Genomic DNA, 22334 nt, shown 5'->3' with positions numbered 1-22334 from the left:
TTAATATATATTAATTAATAAATGATTTGAATTACATATTATAAATTAGTAGATATATTTTAATTAATATTTAAATAAATTAAAATGCATGACATTGTAATAAAATAGTTTGTTGAAGAAAAAAAGTTTATTAAATAATATGTATTTTAATATATAATTTAAAAAAATATTTCACCAATAAATTGATATTAGTGGTTAAAAGACTCTTTTTATAGAAGTAACAAATTTAAATACCGAGAGGAACATGAATGTCAGTTAATTGGTTAAGTGTTTTTGTATTTAGGGAAATGTATATAAAAAAATCTTTGTATGTAAGATGAAAATGGGACCCACAAAAAAGAAAAACCCAGTTAAACCCTTTGTCAGCCTCTACCTCTTTTCATGGTTTCACAACGAAGGGGGTAAAAATGCAGGAGCTTAAACATGGCAATCTGTTCATGTCGTTTTCCAGTTTTGACTCTCGAAAATCACTTAATTTCCAAACTTACGACACCTAAAACACGAAAAACACTTAGAGAGAGAATTGCTGGTTTTTCTTGGTGTTTTTGTTTTCATGGAGGCGAGCTTCGAAGTTGAAGCCGTGATCGAGTTCTTGAGGGAAAATGGCTTGAAAGAAGCCGTGAAAGCTCTCGAACAAGACGTGATGGAGAAAAAGCAAGAGGTGTGTGCTTCTGATTTCGAGAAGTTCTTGTTCCCGATGCCGCCGCCGGTGAGGATTCCGGCGATAATCCGGAGATCGGAGGGGGACGAGCAAGTGAAGTCCAGCGGTGGGTCGGGCTCCGATGGTGATGAATTCGTCAGCTTGAGGTCTTCTTCTAGTGATGTTTGCTCTTCAGGTAAGAAGAAAATAGTTAATCTGTTCATCTCAGTTCATGTTTATAGTAAGTTTAATTACTGTCCTCGTTTTAATAGATCTTTAGAGCTAATATAATATTCTGATCTCAGTTTCGAATTATCCGACACGTATGCGGACATAGATCTCCGAATATATCCGAAACTCGCCTAGAGACGACCACAAGATTTTGCGTTACGATATCAACCTTTAGCAAGTATATTAAAAATTTAGGCATGCAAAATTAGATCATCAAAAGAAATACATTATGCGAGAATTTGAAATTTGCTGGGGTGCCACCGCCCTCAGCACCCCCTTGATTCATCCCAAGTTCGAGTAACACAGCCTTTTGCTGCCATTCAAGAAATTTCATCCTTTTTGTTTGCTACTACTGCTTTTTCTTCATCAATGGATCTTTGTAACTGATATTCCAATCTTAAAATCGACACTTGTATCCGACACATATACGAAGGGGATGTGGCTCTCCATCCGTCCTCCAATTATATCCGACACTCATATCCAAGTTCGAGTAACATAGGATTTTTACTGTTATTTGTTTGGTTCTATTTTCGATATCTACATGGCTGCTGGGAGGTGAATGTTAATTGATAGAGGCATAAGAGCAGTCCAACCGTTTTTTTCTTTTCTTGTTTGCAGACTTTGTGAATCCATATGGACTTCATTCTGCATCTCAGGATGATTCTGATACTTCTTCGGATAGATTATCTCAGTTCGGAACGGCACGCGAGTATCCGGATTTTGAAATGCAGAACGACTTGTTTTGGCATGAGGATAAAGATGAAGACCACTTCTTGACTCCGTGCTTCGCTGGGTCGGATTTCTACAGTTTCCCTAGCCAGGATAAGTTTGTTACAACGTCGGAGTCAGAGATGCAACATGATAATAGGCTGATTTCATATGAAAAGTCCGACGGATCTCGAACCGAAGACGGCATTGATTACTTGGACAAGCCTTGCCTTTTGAATATGGCCAACATAAATGGAGAAGACGAGGCTCGAATTATGGGTTATTATCATTTTGATAAATGTAATGAGCTTGAAGGTGACTTTGAACCCGAGTTGAAGAACTGTGCTTATGATTCTGAGGGACCAGGTCTTTATGATGAAAATCCGCTGAACTTCGGGTATATAGGCTCTAAAGGAACATATTTTGATGATTTTCGAGTAAATGTTGCTGGAGACATTGATGTGGATCATAATGGAGCTTCTGAACATATATTAAAAATGAACCTTTACTCGGCCAGAAGGGGTTCAAATGATTTGATTGATGGCTTTGGATGTGATTCTGACTTGGCGAACAAGATTTCCGAGGAAAAATTAATAACCGATACAGTTGACGGTAATGAAGTTGAAGATGGAGAACTCGGTGAACCTGAGGCTACTGCAAATGAAGAGGGTGACGCTACATATGAACTTCAAATGTACTCTAATGAGGATGAATACGAAGTATTCGATTTACGAATCATTCACAGGAAAAACAGGTTAGCTTTATACTCTTAGTGTGGTTCAGAGTTTGAATTAATATATAGATATTTCAAGACATGGGCTGCAGGTTAATGCATCTCGCTTAGCAAACTTGTATATTATGTCATGTGCAGAACTGGATTCGAAGAAAACAAGGACCTGCCTATTTTACTAAATAGTGTCATTGCCGGAAGATATTATGTAACGGAATACCTAGGTTCGGCTGCTTTTAGTAAGGTTGTTCAAGCGCATGATCTTCTCATGGGGATCGATGTTTGCCTGAAGATCATTAAAAACGACAAAGATTTTTTCGACCAGAGTTTGGATGAAATTAAGCTTCTAAAGCTTGTTAATAAGCACGATCCCGGAGATAAGTGCCACATTTTACGTCTCTACGATTACTTCTATCACCGGGTACGTTAGTGAAATGGCTATTGCCACCCCTCTCATTCTGAGTTTCTGGCAGAACCATTCCGTAAGTGTTTATTAATGCTAATGATATCTTGAAACTCGTGCAAAATAATCGGTCCAGGAGCTCCTCTTCATTGTCTGTGAACTGCTTCGAGCAAACTTGTATGAATTTCAGAAATTCAATCAAGAATCGGGTGGAGAAGCTTATTTTACACTCAGCAGGTCGCAGGTTCGTTCGAATGGCTACCACCTTGCCTGCACTCTTCTTTTAGTTTTTCGTTTCTCTCGATTGCAGTTACCTATATGTTTCTGAAGTATAAGTGGATAGCACTTTAGGTTCACCTTGAATAATTTGCTGTTGATATTCTCTCGTACAGATCATAGCTCGTCAGTGTTTGGAGGCACTTGATTACTTGCACGAGTTGGGAATTATTCACTGCGATCTAAAGCCCGAGAATATTCTTATCAAAAGTTATAGGAGATGTGAGATAAAGATTATCGATCTCGGAAGCAGTTGTTTCCGGACCGACAATCTATGTCTGTATGTTCAATCTCGTTCCTATAGAGCCCCGGAAGTCATCCTTGGCCTGCCATATGACCAGAAGATTGACCTTTGGTCTCTGGGGTGTATCCTTACTGAGCTATGTTCAGGGGAAGTATGTCTTTAATTCCAATGTTTGCTACAGATCATTTGAAACAACTGTTCCTCGGAAACGATTTAAACCATTACTCATTAAGGTACCTATGTCTTTTTATAGGTGCTGTTCCCAAATGATGCAGTCGTGATGATCCTCGCGCGGATGGTTGGAATGCTTGGCCCTTTCGATATGGAGATGTTGGAGAACGGGCAAGAGACATACAAGTATTTCACAAAAGAATATGATTTGTACCATATAAACGAGGTTTGTTCAGGTTTCCTTTTAGAAATAGTACAACTTCAATATGTTTCGATTTAATACGATGAACTCATACTGTTTGTTTTCCTATCCAGGAGACGGACCAACTCGAATACATCATTACCGAGGAGTCTTCGTTGGAGCAGCATCTTCAAGTATCTGATGTGCTGTTCATCGATTTCGTTAGACACTTGCTTCAGATGAATCCTGAAAGGCGCCCAACTGCGAGGGAGGCATTACAACACCGATGGCTCTCCCACTCGTACTAAACCGGAACTCAACCAGATCGGCAGAGGAATGCCGCTTTCTGAGAGTATATTACACACTCATCAAGCAACATCTTATGAGACGAGCATATTTCCGATATCGATTTTGGTTTTATGTATAGCAAAAAAGTGGATCACACTTCATGTTTATTAACATTCTTTTAATTCATTGATTGAATCTCTTAATGCCAATTACTGTATATGCTTACATACATGTATAGATATATAGATTGTTTTTTGTTTCGCCTGCAATCGAATCGATACTTGCTCCGGTTACTGTATATGTTCCTCTGAACTTCGTTTGTTACACCTCTAGAAAAGGGGGGGGGGAGTTCTGTTTTTAATCTCTCCTCCATCATTGAGTTCTAATACTATGTTTTAATTTGCCTGCAAATACTACCTTGTTCATCAAGTAACAACGGCGGATACAAAAGATCAGTTGTTTGTTAGAATCAAAATAAAACAATATAAATTAGATTAATCAAAATCTATCATGTAAAATAATCAATAATAATATATTAAATGTTAAATAAAGAAACATATCCAACTCCATTGATATGTTGAAATATTTGAATTTTTTTATTTTGATCTTCCAAAACCATAGGATTCTTTTGTTGTAAAACTCTTTAAAACTATCTCTCTGTATCTACACTTATCAGGGACGAAGCTCCTTTAAGGCCCAAAAATATTAAAATCTTAGGTGATGACATGATAAAATCTATCATCATAAAGATTAAAAAAATTATGTGATAATTATCATTGGTTAAAAAATTCCATGGAACAAATTGAGAGTAGTCAAAATTTTAATGATTGTTTTCATCTAAAAAAATATAGCAAGGAAGACATCATTCAATATGTCTTTAGTTTAAGCAAAACATATTGTAGGTCTCTTATGACAAGGTTTGGGTAATGACAACAACTAATATTAAATTTGGAAAAGATCAAAATCAATGGCTGAAATTTAACCAAGCCAAAATACAAGCAGACAAGTTTGATTAATAGAGTACTCTATAAAAAAATTTGTCAAATAAGAGAGAGAAGTTCATGAACGTTGTTCAAGAAAAGTTATTATTATTGTCGTAAAGAACAAAGCTTTGCAACAATGATTTTTCCATTGAATTCAAGCTCAAGCTCACCATAATCTAAGCATTAATTCAAAAAGAACAGATTTATTATTGAGACCCTTAAAAATTAAAAAATTCATAAAAATATTAGTATCAATAGTAAAATATAAACATCGTTTATAAAATACAACAGCGATAATACAGTAATAAATTAGTTTTAACATAAATATAATGTATATGAATTGATTACACGCGGTGATTCTATACTCTTGTAATAAGTAAAATTATATAGGAGCATAGCTTTAAACACAATAGATTCGTTCCTGACATGGAATTCTCAGCACAATGTGTCATAAACAACCCAAAGTTGTCTCTTCTCATTGCCTGACGCTCCATGCCATCGGCTCAATTGCCCTTTCTTCACTCTCACTTTCAGCGCGTGAGGCATTTTAATTAGAAGAATAAATTACGCAAATAATCTCCCCCCAACGTTTTTAACAAAAATTAGTGTTTGGAATGTTTTCAATAACAAAATTTCGGTTGTTACTATATGGATATAAATATAAATATGAATTGAGTATTATTACTCATCGAATATCTAAACTAAAATATAAATTTTAAATCATCTGAATTCCAAAAATATGAATATGAATCATCCAAAATCTTAGATGTCCAATGTTTAAATCATTTCAAAAATAAATATTTTCTTTATTTTACAATCTATATTTTTATTCAAATATATGAATTCAAAATCCATGTGTGCATAAAAATATAAATACAAATAATAGATATTTAAAGGTGTTTATCAGTATCCACTCTAGATTCGAATGAAATAGTAATTTAATATCTAAAATAGAATACTATCCAAATCTGTAATATCCAAATATGTAAAAAAATAGATCAAACATCTTTAGATACATGAATCTGCAATTAGAATTGCCATCATTATCATTTTTATGAATTGAATTCACAAAAATCAATAATTCAAGTTAAACTATTGTACGAATGACTTGATTAAGTTCTCAATTCTTTTTAAAAGAATACGGGGATCATTTTGATAAATTAAAGTAATAGAGACTAAACTTCCAATTATTATAAAATAGAGAGATGATTTTAATAATTAGTCCTCAAAATGATTTGTCCCAAATTATATACTATAAAAAGAGAAATGAAAGAGCCTGTCACTCGCTTGTCTCAGCGCGTGGGTAAACATCACTTTCTCGAATCACCACCATGACCACAACCTCTGATAAAAAACTGCTTAGCGAAGAGAGAGAACAAAGCTCCATCTTTTTTAATGTCCTAAACGTATTTAACGAACCGGTTCCGGTTCCGGTTAACTGCGCGCACTTTAGCAATCCCTACGCACGATAAGCCTTACCCCCTTCCGCAATCCGCAATCCGCACCGCGTAGAATTGTTCTTTTTTTCCCTCCGAAATGGCTGAGTTGACTCGGGCCGATGTGTATACGCCTCGGTCTATGCAAGTATGGAGAGCGCTTTTGAATTGGCTCGCTTTTTTTGTTCAGATCTTTGCTCAGATCATCAGAGCCGTCGGTCAATATCCTTTGCTCTCCTCTTCGTCTTCTTCATCGACGACGACGGAGACTCCGACTTCAGCGCACCGTTTTAAGCGCTTGCCGGTCGTTGAATCGACCGAGATCGAGTCCCCCGCTACGGTCGAGATCGCTGCCGTTTTGGACTCTCCTGTTCCTGCCGGCGGTGTCCGCGTCGAAAAACTCACGGTAGACTTTTTTTTCTTCATTTTTACTCGTATTATTCTATGTTCTTTAAATTAAGCAATCAAAATGCAATCTCATCGGTTCTTTTAAAATTTCAAATTAAAATCATGGGCTGAAAGGAACATGTCAGTTCTTTAAATTCAATTTTTGATTCGTAATCAATCACTATTGGGGATTCAACATGTAAAGTCAGTAACAAAAGGAATCATATCATGTGTAGGTTTTCAATTTAGTAAAGTGTCTATTATGCCTAAAATTTTTGGATGTGGAAAGTTCTATTAAGAAGTAATAAAGATGCCAAGTTTGGTTACTTTCAAGGTAAGGTGTTCCAACCTTGTGAAACTTTAAAACAAAAGATAGTGTGTATGATTGATGTTCTAGGTTTGATCATTGCTTTTGCAGGTAGTTCTCGACTTGGATGAAACTCTCGTCTGCGCGTACGAGACGTCTAGTCTTCCACCAGCCCTTCGTAATCAAGCAACGGATGCCGGATTGAAGTGGTTTGAACTGGAATGTGTATCTTCAGACAAGGTTTGCATATGAAGAATCCAATTCTCTGTTTTAAATGATGTGATGTTTATGTAAGAGCTTTGTCATTTGGGTACTTTGATCTTTGAAGGAATTCGAAGGGAAACCTAAGATCAGTTACGTAACAGTGTTCGAGCGCCCGGGGTTGCAGGAATTCTTGAATCAATTAAGTGAATTTGCCGAACTTGTGCTGTTTACTGCTGGCCTTGAAGGTTTGCTCAACTATTAGACATTGTTTTGTTTTTAACAAATCACTTCATTCATTTTCTCATGAATTTTGTTAATGGCTACCCACAGGCTATGCTAGACCGCTTGTTGACAGAATTGATAAAGAAAATCGATTTAGTCTTAGACTTTATAGGCCCTCTACAATTTGCACGTAAGTACTGCTTCCTCTCTGTGCTCCTATAATCTTCCGGCCTGCATACTCTCGGATTTGTTGATGGAAAATTATGAAATCCTTTCGTACTTTGTGTAGGAAATTATACTTATGGTTATTTATATATCTCATTGCCTATTTAAGATAACATTTGTATTTGTGGAACGCACTAGGAATTAGTTTTAGCGCCTGAAAACTCTCAACTCGGTTTGTGTGAGGCTTTAGATGTTTTAGGGCAATCTTGTGCTTCCTCTGTGTTGTATGTGTAAGAAATCAACTTCTTCGTGATGTATTTGTTGTTTTCCTTCTAACACAACAGCGAGTATCGGGAGCATGTGAAAGACCTCTCATGCCTATCGAAGAACTTATGCCAAACTGTTATTGTAGACAACAATCCTTTCAGTTTCTTATTGCAACCCTTAAATGGGATTCCATGCATCCCTTTTTCTGCAGGGCAGCCGCATGATACACAGGTAGCGGGATTCACATCATCTTAAACTCGTTATCCTCGTTGAATATCGATTTGTTATAACGTTCTGTTTGTGTACCTCTGGTTTTTATGTTGAAAAGCTTCTGGATGTCCTCCTTCCACTTCTCAAGCACCTTTCTCTGCAGAAAGACGTGAGACCGTTTCTTTACGACAGGTTCCACATGCCGGAATGGTTTCAAAAGCAGGGTATCCCTGCTTCTGGTTGGTCAGTGTAGGAGGAAGATCACATATGCGAGGCGGTCAGTTCTTCGGCATACTTTCTTTCCGTTACCGATCTTTGCCCAAAGGCACCATAAATTTTATAGGTAGCATCCGCATTCCGGACAGGCTGATGAAAGCCACCGGAGTCTTGCAAAGGGATGAATCGGATGCTATCTCGTATTGTATTAGGTGAGGCATTATGTATTCAGATCCACACAAAAATTGTCGATTCATATTGTAACTCTGTTTATAGGCTTGCAATCCTATTGGATGTTTATATAGCTTTCGGAATTTTGTAAATTTATAGATCCTTTGTTTTTTGTTACGGATTTGCATAATTTACGAATTCGGATGTTAAGTTACTATTTATTGTAGGTTCGGGGTGGATCCATTTTCATATGTGTGGATTTGGATATGACTAGTTTTGGGTTGATACGATTCAGCTTTTAAAATTTCTCGAAACAAATGAGTAATAACTACTTGTAGATCTTCTGTCAGTTAATCCTCCAAACATGAAATACTAGACTAGTAATACAATCATGGATAGATTGTGACGGTCGTTTCTCTTGAAAATTTCAAATTTTCTATTGATAATCTGTTTTCACCTGTAAAATTCTATAAATTCGTTTCAAACATAAAATTATACGTTCGTCCCTCCATACAAACACTTAAAAGTGATTCAATGAACCAAATGGAGTGAACTCTCGGTTCAAACATGGCTTGGGCGTACTTGTTTGACAACGAATGTACCTTGAATAGACAAAATGCTAATGTCGTAGCATGGTGGCCACCTGTTAACATATTGCATGGACTTGAGGTTGTTAAATTTTCAAAGGTTAGGGTAGGTAACCCAAATTCTACTTACCAATGCCCCAAAAATAAAGGGTCTCTGAGAACAATTAGTTTCCCTCCCTGTTAGCCTTTATTTCTGGAGTACAATTAAGGCTAAAAGGCAAAACGCTTGTATTTTAGGACAACCTCTTAGGACATCCCACGGGACTTTTAAAACTTTGTTATAGAATGTTTGTGTTTTCAAGCTCAAACTTGAGATCTCTTTGTAATTTTAGCATTGAATTTTGAATCGTTTTAATATTAACGCTAAACTTTAAAAACACTTCGATGTAAGCAACGGACTTTAGTTTCGAGTCAAGTTAAGATATTAGGACGTCAAATCGTTAATGTCGTGATGATGTGATCGTTTCTTTTCCATTTTTCTACAGAAAATTATCAACTTCTCTGACTGACATTGTCGATCAATCATTGCCCATCACCAATACTTGCATTAAGATCAATATAAAACGTATAACGTTTCAATATTTTTTTTCTTCTCCTCGGATTGATTTTCTTTGAAACTTACAAAAAAATGATGAAGATCTATCTAATAGTTTGACGTTCTAATGTTCTACTATCCTCTGATGACTATGTAATGAAGATAGTTTCAAGGTATGTTGTTCTTCTAGAAAGAATGCTTCTCACAGTTAGAAGTTTTGAACAAACACTCAAAACACCAAAAAATAATAGTTTTTCTTTTTAATTTTACGAGTTTTAAAGAAATTTTAGAAAATCTAAACTGATAAGAAGATAAAGGATGATTAGATGAGTTTATTGGTGTTTAGGATATCTGCAAAAGACGTCAAATAATAACTTCTTCAACGATGGCTAAAAACAGGTGGAAAACTCTAATTTGATAAAGAAAATGGCTTGAATATTTTTTTTTTAAATTTCCATGTTAGTCTTAAATCTATCATGTTATCACATCATTTCAAAATTCAAAATCAAAGTTCAATGCTTACATTGAAGCATTTTAAAGTTAAGTACTAAAATCGATATAAAACTTAAAGTCTAATGACTAACATTATTGTTTGTTATTTTTTAATATTCCTATTAATTTTGAGATTAATCAGATTAAGTCCCTATCTTTTAACTTTTCTAATTTAATTATTTTTATATCTTTACCAATTTTGAAAGTAGTCAAATTATATTTTATATCGATTTTTAATTTAATCATCTTGTAGGTTTCTATAGTTTTAAGGTTAATTAAATTGAATTTTAACCTTCTTTTTTTTCCCAAATACTTTTTATGTCTGATTCCGTCTTTGGAAATGTGAGTATTTTATCGATTGATTGGTTGTAATTAAAAGAATCCTATCATTACATGTTTTCCCAGCACTTGAAAGGAACCAATGGTTATTTTGAACAACACATACACATCTTGCAGATGCACTTATTCGAATTCAGAGTTTCAAGGGAGAACACACTCCCTTTAACTATTGAATTCATTCAGTTGATTCACTTTATATTATTGTCTTGGACCCTAACCTTAGTTTGATTTTGTCACATCGTGGGAACCAATAGCGCGACAATATTGAACATCAAGGCGCAAGAAGGGACAACCTGGGCATTGGTCACATGAAAGTGGGATGGGTTTTGTTTTGTTTAGTTCAGTTGGACAATCATGCTTCAAATTTGTATAAAATAGGTTCGACAGAATGTTAGAAACTTAAAGAACTGGATTTTAAGTTATTTACAGCTTTCCCTGTCGCAAAAAGCTTAGATATAAGTGCCCAAAAGCAGCCTAAACGCTTCTACACATACATATATGAAGTGAGAAGAACACACCACACTATCTCTCTGCCCTATACTCTTTTCCAGGTTTTTATTGCCTTTTTCCTTTCTTGTATTACACAATTGGATGAGGAAATATTAAGGGTAAATTACATTACATATCATGTCACTTAGCTTAGTTATTAGTTAGGTTTACATCAAATTTTTAAATTCATGTATAATCAACATATTCATAGATCAGGAACATACGCATAATTTTCTATTAGGGGGTGAATCTATAAAATTTTAGAGGGGAGTGAACTTATAAATTTTTAAGGGACGAAAACAAATTATCAATAGAAAATATATAAAAATCTAAAGTATACGAGAATTTGAAAATTTTATGGGACAACTATCCTCGTTCGCCCTCGTCCCTCTATCTATCCCTACCAGGAACAAATACATAATTTTATGTTAAGGGGTAAACTTATATAATTCCAGACGAACGAAAATAAATTATCAATAAAAAATACAAAATTAAAAATAACTAAAACATGTAATTATTTAAAAATTGTAAACAGACCATAGCCCTGATCATCCCTAGACAGATCTATTACCGAGTGATTACCAACATACCAATAGGATAGGACAACGTAGAATGAGACTTTAATTAAAAGGAATCGGAACATCTCACATGGAGAAGACATATAAGATTATTACATTTTATTGTAGTAAAGATTTGATGCTAAAGTATGCAACAGGATGTACATATAATATGCAATAATGTATAGTATGTGACCATTGTTTATTATTGTTTTTCAACGAAAAAAAAAAATACATCCCTTTAAAGAATTTTATTACCTAAAACAAATGTTCTTATACCATTTGGGAAACAGCTATGATTACCCTTTAACATGTTTAGGGTCCCATATGTTATTAATATAATATAAAATCAGAAGATGCTATTAATATATATTTGGTACATATGTTATATATATATATATTATATAATCAGAATATGATTATTATATTATAAATATATAAATATAATAAAATATTATTTATTATCATTTTATAAAAAACAAACATATACACGTTTTATATTAGGTTTAATCTATCCATACTCTCTCACTACCAATAAATTGAAGGATATTGTATGCTTAAACGTATCCGAGGTCACGTTTACTTATATATGTTGTAATTAGGGGTGAATATTCGACCCACCCAATCGAGTAAAAAAAATTAAGTTAATCAAGTTTATGAGTACCATTTTACCATTCAATAATTATTTGAAATTTTATCGAGTCATGTTTATTAAATTCAAGTAGAGTCAAATCAATTACATTTGTTTGAGAATCTATTCAAATTTAAATATAATTATTTATAATATTATGGTACTAAATGGTTCTAATTTAAATTTTAAAATAAAAAAAATTAAATTTTCTTGAACAAATCGAATTTTACTAATCTTCAATTATAAAAATAACAATATCAATTAAATTAAAATTCAATCGATAATATACACATGGTGAAATACTATGTTATGATTGTTGGATTTATTAAAAAAAATGTTGGAAAGTGATCATATGGACCATGTTCTTTTATTATATCAATTATGTTGTTGATAGTAGAAGCTTAACAACTTGTGGGCAAAGGCATAATAATAAAATTCGAAACATTATAGTCATGGAATCATAAATTTTCAATTGAGAAACGGTCATCACTCTGGAACTCCTCTTTATAATCTTCCTAAGTTAATTTTACATCATATCATTGAAAAATATTCATTTTTTATATAAAAAATCATATAATCTTTACCACGTGGGAAAGTAAATGGAATCGATTAATATGTATAAAATACCAAATTAAAAATATTATCTTAATTAACATTTCCCTGGTTTTACAACAACTACAACTACTCTTGGAAGTTCAAAGAAAGAGAGAAGTCTATGGTCAATAAACTATAACTCCGTTGAATAAATTAATTTGACCGTCAAATTATTCAAAAAGAAAAGCAACTTAATACGAGCAGCAGCCATAGCCAACCATTTTTATTTCGATTTTTTAAATGAAAAAAATACCTTAGTATAGAGTAATAATAAATTATTTATGAAATGATAATCATGATATTATGTTAGATTAGATTGAATAAATTTTTTCATCATAAATCCAAATCTAATCTGATCACACCTTAAAGAATTTAATCTTATTCGAGTCTAAACTTTTAAAATAAAAACTAACCTATCTATATATGATCTAATTAAAACCCGCCGAATTTAAAAAAATGAATGTCCTAATCAAAATTTAAGGTAAGTTCAATAATGAAATATCATTTCATTAAAAATGAAAATTTTCAATATTTAAATTTTAAATTACGTTTAATAATTATAGGATAAATAAGTAGATAACAACTTGTTGATAAGGTTAAAATTGTGGAGGAAAAGGATTTTTTTTTCAATTTATCAAAATAAACTTTTTAATTTTTTATATAAAATTGTAAAATAAATATTATTTTAATTGTTTTATAATGCATACTTTGTGTTTGTTTTGGATATTATGCACAATTTAGATTACGCATGGATATTTCATAATCTTTGTCTATTGTTTTCTTAATAAAATAAAAATTAATTATTATTAGCTTGTAAGGTGCTTTATTTTATAATTAAGATCAATCTAATATACTCTATTGAAATGTAAATGCATGATCAAAGGTGTCAGGTAGTATTTAAAATTATATATGTACTATCAATTTAGTTAGTATCGTAATTTAATCGATTATTAAATTACTTAAAAACAACTAAAATATTATTAATATTATGATAATTATATTATTTTTTTAATCTTTTCCATCACTTTCCAACGAAAAGTAGCCGTAATTTTCATGTTGTTTGACTGAGTAAGTTGGGTGATTTTGTTGTGCTGCGCTTAAAAAAAGGTTAAAATATAGTGTGATCTGTTAAACAAATGATTGATTAAAATTTAGATCGTTTATGTTATATTATTTAACCGGAAATATTATCAAGTACAATAATATATTAGGTAATGCTTATATAATATAATAGGTAGCGCTTATATTGACCTATTTTCTAACTAAATAGGTATATTTAAACCGGTAACATTGCAAATTTACATATTACATTATAATTATCAGTTTTGATGTTTTTGGGATTGATACAATTTTAAATGTATCGACACTTTATGCGTGCATCTTGTTGTGCTTTCATTTTGGGAAAAAGTATCGACACATATTTAAAGAGTGTCGATACATAATGTAAACCTATTTATTAATTAACCAGTATATTTTTACCGGTTACATTGTAAATTTACCTCTTACATAATAATTATCGATTTCGATGTTTTTTGAATCGATACTTTTCATAAATGCATCGACATTTATGCGTGCACCAGTTTGGGTTCTTCAATCATAAGTTTATTCTTTAAGAAACTAAAACTGGCCTAACTTTATCCTATGGAGATAATAAGAGTATATCATAAGTTTGCATTGAGAGATGTTTGTTTCTGGGTTTTTGTTCTTTAAGAAACTGATAACATAATGGGTTTCCCAATGTTATTCTTTTGTTACTGTAAAGTTTTTGTTATTTTCTTACTGGGTTTTGTTTAAAATATCCAACTTTTTGTATTAAAAAATAAAAATTCTGAAATAAAAATGATCACACAAGCACACTTTTTTACTATCGGTTTTGTCATTTCGAGATCGATTTTGTCATATTTTTACCTGTTATATTGTTATGGATCGATACATTTTTATAAAGTATCGACATTTTATTGACGCTATAACTTCTTTTCTTTTAAATTCCAAAAGTGTCGATATTTATAATAAAGTATCGATACTATCAACATATCCGGTAGCTCTTTACCGATTTTGTCATTTATAGACCGATATCCAACGGTTGTCGTCTAAGGACATATCCAAACCACCGTAGTCTTCCCTCCCTCAATTTTTCGGATACATGCACCACTCTCATGGACATTCTAATTGCAGAGTTTAGTGTCATGTCCCACAGTGTCCTCCACATGTCCATCGAAGCATTCTCATTTCTGAGGCCTCCATCCTCCTTACGCGATCCTTCTTGATTGCCCAATATTCTGATCCATACAGCAACGCTTGTCGTATTACCATTCTATAAAACTTTCTCTTAATTTTTAGAGGCACATTATTATCACACAAAACTCCAGTTGCAACCATCCACTTTAGTCATCCCGCATAAATTGCTTAATGTAATTACTTAATAAAAAAAAGGTAATTATAAAATTTGTCTTACTTTGAAGTTTCTAGTAATGGATAAATTAGATATAGATGATTCTAAAAAAAATATAGTCATAACACTAATTGAATTTCAACAACTATTAAAATAAAATTTGCCGTAACCAAATCTAAATAATCATAGGCATGATAATAAGTCGGATTGAGCCAAACAAATGATCTGATTGAGTTGGATCGAAACTCATTAGATCCAAGTAAAGTGGCCAATTCACCATCCCTAATAATCAAAGATGAATTGAGCGATGTTGAAGGCAATCATATTTTTTTATATTTTAAATTTTTATATAATTTAAGTATTTTATTTATATTTCTACTGGTACTCAATCTATTAATTAACAAATCTAGATCGAATATTAGAAAGGCCCAATATGAAGATGATCCTACGTTAGCAATGCACATACACCCTACAAATGTATATGCTCAAATCTGAAACTTCAAGAGAGAATGACAGTCTCTTTAATTATTATGATCACTTAATAATTTTTGTACTCTTAAAATTTTAATATAACTCTCTATAAATTTATATTTTAATGTCTAATATAATATAAAATTTTGTTCGCATATATATAAAATGATAAATTTGAACAAATTGAATATTATGTTCAAACTCTTACTTTTAAAGTATAAAAACAACAAATTTTAACATTTAAATCACATTTGTTTGATACCATCGAGAATGCATGCCTTAGAAAGAAAGACCAATTTGGTCAATATTAGGTAACATGTTTCATAATACAATGATACGTGTCAACGTGTCCCAAGTGTCGACCGTCGACCATTCAAGCGTGTAGCTTTCACCGCGTACGCGCGTGATATATTTCATATGGTAACACGTGCTGGTCCTATACAGCGAGTGACAAATCATCGCGAGTTAGTTATTTATTATCTTCAATTCCCATAGCATGAATTGTTTGGCTTTTCCAAAATATACTGTTTTTATTTCAGCACCCCAAAAGGGCAAAAGTTTAATTTAAGACTTAAAAAAATATTTAGAATTATGTGAATATATATATAAAGTGTATAAAAGAAGTATTCTTGTGAGTTCAAATTTCAAGTTAAAGGTTATTTAATTTTATTTCAATATATATATATATATAAAGCATACTAAAGATAAAATAAAAACTAATTTAAAATTTTAATTTGAAAAAAAGTTGAATAATTCAAATTTTAATCTAGAAACCAAATCTAGAAATAACTTTTAGATCTGAAAGTATCTCATAATATTACTCAAGAATCTTATATTTGAAGATTTCATCTAAAGAAAATAAAATTAAATAAAAAGGTTATATTATGGTTTTGGTCATTTTACTTTGCTCATAGTACAAAGTTAGTCCCTATAATTTAAGAAAAATGTTCAATTATTTTTATAATAGTATTAATTTTTTTCAAATAGTTATTATTATAAAATATTCATGAAAAATATATATAAAAAGATTAAATTTTAAATATATAAATAATACAAGGACTTGAAACATGTATCAACAAAAATAATAATATTATCTTCATAATATGGCAAGTAAAAAAAGGCTGTTACATGTAATTAAAATTAATTAATTACTTAATTATCCTCTGGTTCCCCAAACGCAGTTTTCCTTTCTTCTTAAAACACACTTAAAAACTGAGGCTTTCTCTTACTTTCTCTCTCTTGAAAAACTATTGATTTCATTTTCAAAGCTCTTTCCTTTCTTTTCCTCTCTGATTTCCTGCTCGCCAAATGAAGCTGACGGGCGGAAACGCCACTTCCCCCGCCGTTAATTTTGATCATTTTAGATGACGAAACTAAGCTTCCTTCTGCTTTTCGCCATTTTCTTATTCCCGGTGTTAACTCTTGCATTAGGATCCAGCTCGACTCTCGCCGTCGTTTACGGCACCGCCACCGTATGCGCCATCGTAGCATCGGAGCCGAATCAGCGCATCATCTGCTTGCGAGCAGGAGGCGCATCCTCGTCCGCCGTCATCCCTATCCAACCTAACGTCTCTTACTCCGCCCTCGCCGGTGGCCGAACCAACTTTTGCGCCCTCCGGTCCGGGGGATATAGCCTACTGTGTTGGGATACAAATACAAGTCTCCAATCTTTTCCCACTAAACGCGTATACAATAACAACACCGCCCTGCTTCAATCACTCTCCATCGGCGACGAACAGATTTGCGCGACGGCGAGGAACAGTACACCGCCGGTAAGCTGCTGGAGAACTGACAGGGATAATCGAAATAACAGCGGGGGATTACCCCATGTTAATCTGGCGATGGATAAAATCACATCCGGGTTTGGGTTTTCGTGCGGGATTGTTCCGAGTCAAAACAGCAGAGTAACGTGTTGGGGTAACTCAGTGGCTGAAGAGATAGAAAGACAATTCGGGAACATGTCAATGGCGAACATCGAAGCTGGGGTTTCCCATGTTTGTGGAGTTAACGCAGCCGGTGAGTTAGTTTGTAGAGGAAATAACTCAACGGGTCAACTCGATGTTCCGTTAAACAGAGGATTGGGGTTTGCTTCAGGGTTAGCTCTTGGTGATGGTTTTAGCTGTGGAATTAGGAGAACGATTAGGACAGTTGTTTGTTGGGGTTCAATGAACGAGAGTGCTGTCGAAGGAATCGAATTTGAATCTATTGTTGCTGGTCTGAATTTCACTTGTGGAATTACTACCAGGAATTTTTCAGTACTTTGTTGGGGTCTTGGTTGGCCCGGACCGAGTTCGAATTCCTCCATTAACGAGTTACCTTTGAGAGCTGAAATTTTACCAGGTCCTTGCATTGATTCTCCTTGTACTGAATGTGGGTTATATCCTCAATCGAGCAGGCTTTGTTCTGGTTCTGGTAACATTTGTAGACCATCACCCTGTTTTAACTTAACCAACCCGTCGCCTCCGCCATTGTCACCACCATCGATACCCGATGTTCCGAGGCAGAGAACGCCCTCTAGAGAGTTGAGGAGAGGGTTATTGGCTTTTGCAATAGTTGGATCAGTAGGAGGTTTTATGGGGATTTGTACTATTGTTTATTGCTTATGGACTGGTGTTTGTTTTGGGAAAAAGAAGGTGCATAATTCTGTTCAGCCAACTATCACTAGAGCCGGTTCGAATGGTAGTCCGGGATCGAACAATGGTCCTCCATCGAGGTCATTGACGATCAGACGCCAGGGCTCGAGATCAATGAAGCGTCAAAGAAGTGGCACATCATCAAAACATGCTGACAGAGCTGAGGAATTCAGCTTGGCCGAGCTCGCTGCGGCGACCAATAATTTTTCGCTCGAAAACAAGATTGGTGCTGGGAGCTTTGGCGTCGTTTACAGGGGAAAGTTGGTAGAAGGGCGTGATGTAGCGATCAAACGAGGCGAAACAGGCCAGAAGACGAAGAAATACCAAGAGAAAGAGACCGCATTCAATTCAGAACTGGCCTTCTTATCCAGGCTTCATCACAAGCATTTGGTTAGGCTTGTTGGGTATTGTGAAGAAAGGGATGAGAGGCTTCTGGTTTATGAATACATGAAGAATGGCGCGCTTTATGATCATTTACACAACAAGAACAACATCGAAAAAGCCAGTAGCTTGCTGAATTCATGGAAAATGAGGATCAAAATCGCGTTGGATGCGGCCCGAGGGATCGAATATCTTCACAATTACGCAGTTCCATCGATAATCCATAGGGATATAAAGTCTTCCAACATATTACTCGATGCGAACTGGACAGCAAGGGTTTCTGATTTCGGACTTTCGATGATGGGTCCAGAATCCGACCAAGATTATAGGCCGATGAAAGCAGCAGGAACAGTCGGTTACATTGATCCGGAATACTACGGTCTAAACGTACTAACAACAAAGAGCGATGTCTACGGTCTCGGAGTCGTAATGTTGGAACTTCTAACGAGGAAGAGAGCTATATTCAAGAATGAAGAGAACGGAGGGAACCCAATGAGCTTGGTAGATTTTGCAGTGCCAGCAATAATGGCAGGTGAATTGGCTAAGGTTTTGGATATTCGAGTGGGACCGCCGGAGATGAACGAAGCCGAAGCGGTGGAGCTGATGGCATACACTGCAATGCATTGTGTGAATTTGGAAGGGAAAGAGAGGCCAACGATTAGTGACATTGTTTGTAATTTGGAAAGGGCTGTGACCGTTTGTCATGGCAGCCATGGGAGCATCTCTAGTGGTGGATTCGAAATTGTTTCAGAGTGATTTTTTTTCCGCTTACAGTAAATTTATTTACTTTTTATTAATTTTTTCCATCAATGATTTATCCAATTATTTTTGGAGTTGTAAAGATTTTTAGAAAATCTGATTTTGATTTTGTTTTCCCACAATATTTGAGTTGTAGTGTAGGATCTTGTGAAAATTGACAGCAAGGAGAAATGATTTAAATGATATATTCATGTTGCTATTCATTTTAGGTTAAATGTTGCTATTAATCCCTATATTGTGCATATATTACATTATTGTACTCTAATTTGGTAATCTCTAATCTTTACACTTGTATTTTTTTTTAAATTTCAGTTTAACTCAAATGGTGATAGTTAAATTCGATCATCAATTTTTGTATTATGAATAGATTATGGTATTTGTGCTTATAATAGGATCCGTTAGATATCAAATTGGACATTGAAGTTTTCAACTACCGAAATTACGCTTACCATTTTAATATAATGATTTAAATTTAACTATTCGGATCCAATTTAAAACTTTTATCTATTTCGATTCAGTTTTGAATTTAAAAGAAAGATCAGATTATGTTTATATATAAGGACAATTTGAATATAAATGTCGGATATGAATATATCTATGAAAAGTACTCTAAAGTATTGAGTTGTTTGTTAGGGTAACTTCACTTTAGGGCGTGTGGTTTGAAAGTTACATACACATTGGCATCAGCTATGGGGCTTCGAGGTTGTTTCCCTATAAATTTCAACCCAAACAATGGGGTTCCCTTCACTGAAATGGTCCTACAAAACTCATTTTCTAATGAAATGGACATTAAAAAAATGCACACGTAAAGGCATTTGACTTTGGATTAGTATAAAATGTTTTTTGGGTTACACTAGTGCTCGGTCATTACAGTTAATCCCACAGGTTATCCATATCATTAGACAGCCTAGATTTGAAGATTTTTTAATTTTAAATTCATTATATTTGTTAAAATTAATTTGTGTTTAATCTATTTCCTTTTCAAAGGGAATATATTATCTAAGATTTAAATTTGAGATTAGGTGTTAACAAAAGAAGATAATCATATAATTTTGTCACTAAATTAATGACTGATTAACGAATTTTAATCTAATTGATTTGTGCAATCATTTTAAATTTCATATATAATGACAAATTTAATCCTTAAATTATATACTTTGTTACTTTCATCTTTTAAAATTTTAACGACTCTTGTGTAGATCCACACATACTTCATTGTTGATATAACATGTAATCCCTTACATTATTTTAGAATAATTTTTATTAAATATTTTTTATATTTTAAAATATTTATCATAACGTTAGCACTATTAAAAATTAACACTTTAAACAGTATTATGCTAAAATCAAAACAATCATTCCGCATCTTAATAAGATCCATTCTGCTATGGATTTATACATTTTTAATGTAAATACAATACAAACACAATTATGATAGAGTTAGTTGTATTATATATAGCTAAACTATTATTTTTTTATTTTGAATTGGTCCACAAATGTTAAAGTATTTCAATTTCATCTTCAAACTATGACTAGCATTTTAAATTAGTACTCAAGCTTTTGAATACTTCAATTTCATCCTTAAATTATGATCCACATTCTAAATTGGTCCCCCAAACTTTTGAATTTTCCAATATTATTCTCAAATTCATCCAAATATGTAATTATCCAACCATAATTATATCTATTTTTTCTTTCAAACATAAAATAATATAACTTTGCCTAACGATTTTATTAGTAGGGTATGTGATTAGTATATACCTACAGTTTGGGGTAGATTTGAAATGTTCACAAGTAGGGGGGACTAATTTAGAACAAGGGTCATAGTTTAGGGATGAATTTGAAACATTCAAAAGTTTGATGACTAATTTAGAATGAGAGTTATAGTTTGAGAATGAAATTAGAATATTCAAAAAGTTTAGGGACCACTTTAAAAATAAGGGTTATAGGTGGAGGATGTGTGATGCAATTAACTCATCATTATATATAGAAGGGTAAATTACATCACAAGTCATTCTATTATTAACAAATTTATAATTAGATCATTATATTTTAACAAATCACAACTAAATCACTCAATTAATTAGTTGTAATGATAATATAACTATAGATTTAAAGGTAATCTATATATTTTGTCACCCAACTATTCGTGCGGTTCTGTTTTGATCACCAAATTATTTTTCCCCAAAATTAGCACTAACGTTACGTTTTGAATTCATTTTAGTCACCCACATCGTTAATACATTAACGGTGATGTTGACGTGTCATCCTAAGATAATTTCATGTCATCATTGGAAAAATAATAATAAAAAGATTCCACATCAACAACTCAAACCAAAATGTAACATTAGTGATAATTTGAAAAAAAATAGTTGGATGACCAAAACAAAACCAAAATGATAGTTGGGTGACTAAATACATAGTTATCCTAAGTTTAATTTCAAATGGACCCTAACTTTTTGTTTATATTTTAGTCACTCAACTTTGGGATGTGAGTCAACCTTTAGAATTTTCTTTCCTATTTTCTTACACATTGGTGCAAAATCAATTTTTCAATATCTTGACTTGATGGATAAAAGTTGTACGATGTGGTGTTAAATGGCTTCCACCCCCCTTGGGTTATCTTAAATTCAATATTGACGCCTCATCTAAAGGAGATTCAACGAGTTGTGGATGGAGTTCTTTGAATACACGATGGAAATATTCTTGCTCCCCCCCCCCCCCGGTTGCTGCAGGTGTCTCTTCTGAGCTTGAAGAGGAAAGTTATCCAGGTTCATTGGAGGTAGCTGGTGTGATGGGATGACCCGAAAGTTTAAAATAATAAATTATTTGAGTTCTTCAATCATCATTTTAGATGCTTGAACCATAACTGGATTATGGACATCGCAGTGAATTTCGAAAGACTTTCAGTTGGCGACTCAATTAAAATTGATAAACGATCTTGCTGGTGGGAGAAGGTACGTAGTGAAGGAAGGGGAAGCGTGGCTCTTGAATCTTGATAAAGGATTAAACAGTTGAATTTCGAGATCGAGGC

General features: G+C 33.4%; 3 protein-coding genes across 4 annotated transcripts; all 3 read left to right on the top strand.

Annotated features, from left to right (window-relative positions):
* The first annotated feature begins 396 nt into the window (after positions 1-396).
* On the top strand, positions 397-4168 carry LOC120138617 (serine/threonine-protein kinase ppk15-like). 2 transcript variants are annotated; one of them, XM_039154049.1, is made up of 7 exons: positions 397-836; positions 1490-2333; positions 2451-2730; positions 2849-2956; positions 3105-3383; positions 3486-3629; positions 3719-4168. In XM_039154049.1, the coding sequence occupies exons 1-7, from the start codon at positions 554-556 to the stop codon at positions 3890-3892; spliced, it is 2112 nt and encodes a 703-aa protein (XP_039009980.1). In that variant the 5' UTR covers positions 397-553; the 3' UTR covers positions 3893-4168. The 2 variants fall into 2 exon arrangements, with proteins under 2 accessions (XP_039009980.1, XP_039009981.1); XM_039154050.1 differs by having other exon boundaries at positions 680-836; positions 1528-2333; positions 3719-3892.
* A 2071-nt stretch (positions 4169-6239) lies between these two features.
* LOC120138624 (carboxy-terminal domain RNA polymerase II polypeptide A small phosphatase 1-like) lies at positions 6240-8617 on the top strand. Its single transcript, XM_039154056.1, has 7 exons — positions 6240-6342; positions 6381-6697; positions 7097-7225; positions 7314-7434; positions 7520-7601; positions 7921-8074; positions 8172-8617. Exons 2-7 carry the CDS (start codon positions 6392-6394, stop codon positions 8304-8306), a joined length of 927 nt encoding a protein of 308 aa, XP_039009987.1. The 5' UTR covers positions 6240-6342; positions 6381-6391; the 3' UTR covers positions 8307-8617.
* Positions 8618-16733: 8116 nt separating this feature from the next.
* LOC120138671 (putative serine/threonine-protein kinase-like protein CCR3) lies at positions 16734-19443 on the top strand. Its single transcript, XM_039154093.1, has one exon. The coding sequence runs from the start codon at positions 16892-16894 to the stop codon at positions 19295-19297; it is 2406 nt and encodes an 801-aa protein (XP_039010024.1). The 5' UTR covers positions 16734-16891; the 3' UTR covers positions 19298-19443.
* The last annotated feature ends 2891 nt before the right edge of the window (positions 19444-22334 follow it).

Source organism: Hibiscus syriacus, unplaced genomic scaffold, assembly GCF_006381635.1.
Source record: "Hibiscus syriacus cultivar Baekdansim isolate YM2019G1 unplaced genomic scaffold, ASM638163v2 tig00110704_pilon, whole genome shotgun sequence".
Classification (NCBI taxonomy): Eukaryota; Viridiplantae; Streptophyta; class Magnoliopsida; order Malvales; family Malvaceae; genus Hibiscus; species Hibiscus syriacus.
The sequence above is the reverse complement of the archived record's forward strand: the minus strand, read 5'-3'. Positions and strand labels throughout refer to the sequence as shown.

Excerpts from the sequence above, each read along its gene's own strand:
- LOC120138624 (XM_039154056.1), top strand. The coding sequence starts at position 6,392 with ATGGCTGAGTTGACTCGGGCCGATGTGTATACGCCTCGGTCTATGCAA. Across the intron at positions 7,435-7,519 it reads GTTTACTGCTGGCCTTGAAG|GCTATGCTAGACCGCTTGTT; the intron begins GTTTGCTCAACT and ends GGCTACCCACAG. Across the intron at positions 8,075-8,171 it reads GGCAGCCGCATGATACACAG|CTTCTGGATGTCCTCCTTCC; the intron begins GTAGCGGGATTC and ends TATGTTGAAAAG.
- LOC120138617 (XM_039154049.1), top strand. The coding sequence starts at position 554 with ATGGAGGCGAGCTTCGAAGTTGAAGCCGTGATCGAGTTCTTGAGGGAA. Across the intron at positions 2,334-2,450 it reads ATCATTCACAGGAAAAACAG|AACTGGATTCGAAGAAAACA; the intron begins GTTAGCTTTATA and ends TGTCATGTGCAG. Across the intron at positions 2,731-2,848 it reads ACGATTACTTCTATCACCGG|GAGCTCCTCTTCATTGTCTG; the intron begins GTACGTTAGTGA and ends TAATCGGTCCAG.
- LOC120138671 (XM_039154093.1), top strand. The coding sequence starts at position 16,892 with ATGACGAAACTAAGCTTCCTTCTGCTTTTCGCCATTTTCTTATTCCCG.